The 5806-nt window shown below is 47.0% G+C and overlaps 1 protein-coding gene across 1 annotated transcript in view; it reads left to right on the top strand.

The window, feature by feature from the left end:
- Nucleotides 1-22: 22 nt before the first annotated feature.
- LOC106819046 (low-density lipoprotein receptor-related protein 1-like) overlaps nt 23-5806 on the top strand; it is a gene marked incomplete at its 3' end in the record, with an annotated part of 34907 nt that continues 29123 nt past the window's right edge. The window contains 3 exon segments of the mRNA XM_014823706.1: nt 23-104; nt 1055-1183; nt 2939-3067. Coding sequence (XP_014679192.1) covers nt 23-104; nt 1055-1183; nt 2939-3067 — 340 coding nt within the window.

Genomic DNA, 5806 nt, shown 5'->3' with positions numbered 1-5806 from the left:
TTCACTCTCTTTCCTAAGATCAATGGCAGGATTGCTGCTGTACGCAGTAACGAGCGTGAGGGCTTTACCTCGAACAAATAAAGACGCGAGAAAACAAGGCGCGAGTAAATTGATTTCCAGCCATTCGCCGCTTTTACCCGAAATTTCTGTATTCCGGGGGATTTACCCGTAATTCCGGGGGATTTACCCGTAATTCCCGTATTCCGCGGGATTTACCCGTAATTCCCATATTCCGGGGATTTCGTTTCGTCATTCAGTGTCGTTTTTCAACGTGGCAGGCTTCTGTTTTTTTGCGGCTATTTGTTGAACACTAATGGTGATGACCATTGGTCCGGAAACAGATAAAAAACGTTCGTGGATGATGTCCAATTTATGATGAGTTATATGTTGTAGGTTATATCCAACCAGCGCGATTATCTAACACTGAATGATGATGAACATTGGACTATGAAAATCATCGTCGTGAATACAACAAAAACTTGTATTCGAGTATTGGAACCTCTGTTGCTAAGGGCTAATTCTAGTCTGAAAAGCGGTGGTCGTTTAGTTATCATCTTCTTTAAATTGTGCCTATCTGCCGCTGAGGGGCAAAGATGAGATTTCTCTACCCCTATCTGTCCCTCCACCCCTGCCCTGTTCCTCCACTCCTGTCTGTCTCTCCACCCCTGCACTGTTCCTCCATCCCTCTGTCCCTCCACCCCTGCCCTGTTCCTCCACCCCTGTCTGTCCCTCCACCCCTGCCCTGTTCCTCCACCCCTGTCTGTCCCTCCACCCCTGCCCTGTTCCTCCACCCCTGCCCTGTTCCTCCACCCCTACCTCGTCCCCCCCCCCCTGTTCCTCCACCCCTGCCTGTTTCTTGCAGGCTTGTTCTCTCTTCTGTGACAGGCAAGCTTCATTCGAGCCTCTACTCTCTGGCACCGCATTGTCTAACCCCAAGGGTAGCACTAGCAGCCTCTTCAATTTCCTTCTCACGGCGACCGGCCGTGGGCCTGCATCAGCAACGACACTTCTCTAGCCGCGCTTTCTCAATCTCGACTTTTGTTTTCGCCCGCAGATCTCAAGGACGAAGTATGCAACAACACGCAATGCAAGATCGGATGCAAGCCGACGGTGGGCGGTGGCGCCACCTGCGTGTGCCGGCCGGGAAACCAGCCGGACGAGATGGACGTGTTTCAGTGCGTAGGTACGTGGCGAGGGGGAGGAGGAGGGATAGGGAGGAAGGGGAGAGGCAAGGGAGGTACGGAGANCAGGTCACGTGGCCGAGGGGGACGGAGGAAGGGATAGGGGAGAAGAGCAGAGGGCAAGGAGAGGTATGAGAGAGAAAGGGGTCGTGGTGGAGGGAAGGCATGTGGCAAGGGGGAGGGATGGGGCGATGGCGGACTAGTTGGAGTGGAAGTACGTGCGAGAGGGAAGGCGGGAGTGAAACGTGGAGGGTCGAAGGGAGAAAGGAACGGGGGAGGAGGGGGAGGGATGAGGAGACAAATATGTATATCATACACTGAACAATAGGCTATAAAACGGTAGGCAATACACTGAACAATAGGCTAGACAATAACAGATGCTCGAAATAAGCGTGTCCGGTTGTCCGAGACAAACCACAATTTGCGCCGGGACAACCTAACCAGTTTGAGACATTTGTCCGGTGGACAACCAAGTAAAAAATGTGACGTAAAAACGCCACTTTATTTATGTTTTGCCCAGTGGTTCTCAAGAGTACTTATAGCCTGGCGCGCCCGCCATTAAATCTATGTGTGGGAAAGCGACGCATACCAGGTGCTATTTCCAACACTGGTATATGTCAGGTTTTCTGATTTATGAGAGGTGAACTCGATTTGCGAACCAGCAAACCAGCAAGTTCACCCTTACATTTTTGGTATTTTTATTCCATTATTATTTTTGAATTTGCAATGGCTTTGCCCATGCAAAACAAACAACAGTGGGATTCATGTGATCCGAAACGTTAAAAAAAGAGAATTGTCGTGGTCAGAATTAAGGCTGTACATGCTACTCAAAAGTGCCGCAAATACCATCTCCTGCCGATCTACATTTTCAAAATTTTCTGGGGGAGGATTCCCATCTACCCCCCCCGACTCGTTTTTAACCCCCCCTCCTTGGAAATCCTAGATCCGCACTGAACAATTACATATCTTGGGAGCAGAGAACAATGAACAAAAATGTCGCCTTTTCGCATGGCACCACAACAAAGATTGCCAGAGAAGGTAGAGGCAGCCGTAGGGTGTGGAGAAGGGGGCGAGGAGCAGTAAAATATTAAGTCATCCACTATTTTGCCGCAGTTCCGCTGTTTTTGGCCTCCCTTTGTTAAAAAATCCTGGCTACACCACTGTTTTTGCCGGGTGTTTTCTGACGATATTATTATGTGATTGAAAATTAGGAGATTTGGGGATTTTTTTTGGACAACCAGAAAATGTTGCGGACCACTGGATTTGATGCCTGGGTTGTCCGCAGGACAACCACATTTTTTTTCTTCATTTCGAGCACTGAATAAACTAGGCAATAGGCTAGACAATGAACTGGGCAATACTTTTTAAACAATGGAGCTGTACACGCAATCCTGACTGCGCATGTTACGTTGCCTTCGGCGTTGACTCTGCAGACACGACCGAGTATGGCTATGAATGACAATACACTAATACGATCGAATATCGTTGCAATCGTTGCCAGCTAATCCAAAACCAACTGCATCACGTTACCTTGCCTCTGCAGACACGAACAAATATGAGTAAGATCTAATATCCTTCCAGTGGTGGTCGCCCGCTAATCCATGTCCGACTTCACACGTTACATTGCCTTCTGCGTTTTCTTGCAAGACACAAACGAGTGTTATGTGTGTGTTATGAGTGTGAATACGATCCATAGAGGTCGCTGGTTTATACGTGTCCAATTGGGCTGTTACGTTACCGTGTTTTTCCCTTCGCAGACACGAATGAGTGTGAGTATGACGACAGCTGCGACCAGGGATGTGTGAACACGGATGGATCGTTCACCTGCTCCTGCATCTCGGGTTACAGGCTGAGCGAGGACGGAGTCAACTGCATCGCCATCAATGGTACGTCCACAACAACAACGACAACATCATCAACAACAACAACATCATGCGTGAACGACAACATCGTCAACACGCATCAACATCAACAACAACCACAACAACAACACATTAATATCCATCAACATGCCATCTACAAAACATGCATCTACAAAAACATCAACAACAACACCATCAATATCATCAACATGCATTTAAAAAAACATCAACATCATCAACAACAACAACAACATGCATCAACATCAACATCAACATCAATGTCAACAACAACATCAACAACAACACCAACAACAACATCAACAGTACGCTGGGACACACATTTGTTAATTAGACCCACCTGCCTGCCTGCCTTCCTGGCCTGTCTGCCTACCTGCTTGCCTGCCTACCTGCCTGCCTGCTACCTACTCTGCTTCCTTCCTGCCTGCCTACCTGCTTGCCTGCCTACCTGCCTGCCTTCCTTCCTGTCTGCCTACCTGCCTGCCTGCCTACCTGCCTGCCTGCCTACCTGCCTGCTTTCTTCCTGTTCTGCCTACCTGCCTGCCTGCCTTCCTTCCTGTCTGCCTACCTGCTTGCCTGCCTACCTGCCTGCCTTCCTTCCTGTCTGCCTACCTGCCTGCCTTCCTTCCTGTCTGCCTACACTGCCTGCCTGCCTTCCTTCCTGTCTGCCTACCTGCCTGCCCTGAGGCTTACCTGCCTGCCTTCCTTCCTGTCCTGCCTGCCTACCTGCCTGCCTGCCTACCTGCCTGCCTGCCTTCCTTCCTGTCTGCCTACCTACCTGTCTGTCTGCCTGTTTACCTGCCTGAGTCACTGTGTGTATAGACTTTATTAGTTGTCTCTCTCACCTATTTCCTACCTATTAATAACGCTGCTGCTCTCCATTAATAAATTAATCGTGACTCTAACCGAAAAACATCCTTCCACATTTTATTCTCCACATTTTATTCTCCACATTTTACGTCTCGTCAGTCAATCATTGTAAGTTTCACGTATCCAAATTTCCATTCACTTAATGAGATTCGTTTCTATATGGCATCCGGTGACAGTTTCCTTTAGCTGTGCTAGCTGCTGCTGTGCTTTGTTGCTTCTATATATCTGAGAATAGATTCCTGCGCGCGGTGCGTGAAATGCCCTCAGCATCGCTCGCTCTTTTACTTCGTGGAATTTCCCGAAATCAATACGAATATTACCGATTTGGCGGTGCATTACTTAACAGTTATTCGCCGAAGGCGAGGTGAATCTTGTTGAATAATCGAGGGGATTATTCAACAAGATTCACAAAGCCTGAGGCGAATAACTGTTTTAGTATCATTGCCCGAGTGACTATAGGAAAGAAAACCTTTTGCAAAGAACTAAGTGGTGAAACCACTCTGTTGACAAAACGTTTCGTAAAATTAGATGTAAACAAGTGTCGGCAATATATATATATATATATCGAAGAATATCACAAGCGCTGTCATCTTTTTCTACTATATATGTATTGCTTACAGACATGCATAACTGTATTCACTGTAGGGTAGTGTCTGGCCTTTCCTTCAAAGAAAGAACTATAAACTAATGTCCAAGGCCTATATTATAATTATTGTAAGAAAGTTATGAAAAAAAAACATTATAAGACCTGTAAAAACCGGCAAAGAAAAATCAATAAAAAAATTGGTGACCAATTTTTTTTTACTCTAACCTTAACTAAACAAACTGTGGCTTTCATGGTTGTGTAAAGAGTAGCCCTCTAGTGGCAAACGCAAGGATGGGAGCAAACCTTACTTACGTTGAGTGAGATGAATGACTGAAGAGATGTAGTTTGTGATTTGGTCTCGCTTACGCATATTTAATGTCGATTGACATAGGAACGCGTGTCCGTTACTCGCTTATTCACTCACAGAGTCTTCTTCTTCTAACGACAGTAAAAGGCGCATTCACGGAGCAAAGTAATTACTTTTGCACGCATATTGGCCAAATTGGGTTTCCCTGTTGTTTAGAATGACGTACAGCGATGTGAAAACCGCCTCGTAGGTTTGGCTGAGTGCTTTCGCATGCATCCAGGAGGTAACTCGATAACTGTATCCCCCGCGACGAAGTCGGCGGGGATACTATGGTTTAATGTCTCCCCAGCCGCCGCCGCCGCCGCTCGGTCCGTCGCAGAGAATTTTCCTTCCGCTCTATAACTCGACCCCTAATTGACCTGGCGTGACCAAACTTGGTATACTTACACATCTTGCGGAGAAGGTGTGCAGAGTACCAAAACCAGGTCACTGCGACCTTTATTTAACCTTTACCTTGACGATCATATTTTCCTTCCACTCTATAACTCGGCCCCTAATTGACCTAGCGCGACCAAACTTGGTATACTTACACATCTTGGGGAGAAGGTGTGTCGCGTACCGAAACCAGGTCACTGCAACCTTTATTTGACCTTGACCTTGACCTTTATCATATTTTCCTTCCGCTCTATAGCTCGGCCCCAATTTGACCTAGCGTGACCAAACTTCGTATACTTACACATCTTGGGGAGAAGGTGTGTCGCGTACCGAAACCAGGGCACTGCAACCTTTATTTGACCTTGACCTTGACCTTTATCATATTTTCCTTCCGCTCTATAGCTCGGCCCCAATTTGACCTAGCGTGACCAAACTTCGTATACTTACACATCTTGGGGAGAAGGTGTGTCGCGTACCGAAACCAGGTCACTGCAACCTTTATTTGACCTTGACCTTGACCTTTATCATATTTTCATTCCGCTCTATA

The sequence above is a fragment of the Priapulus caudatus genome, unplaced genomic scaffold (assembly GCF_000485595.1).
Source record: "Priapulus caudatus unplaced genomic scaffold, Priapulus_caudatus-5.0.1 Scaffold2778, whole genome shotgun sequence".
Classification (NCBI taxonomy): Eukaryota; Metazoa; Priapulida; class Priapulimorpha; order Priapulimorphida; family Priapulidae; genus Priapulus; species Priapulus caudatus.
This window is presented reverse-complemented; position numbering and strand designations above follow the sequence as displayed.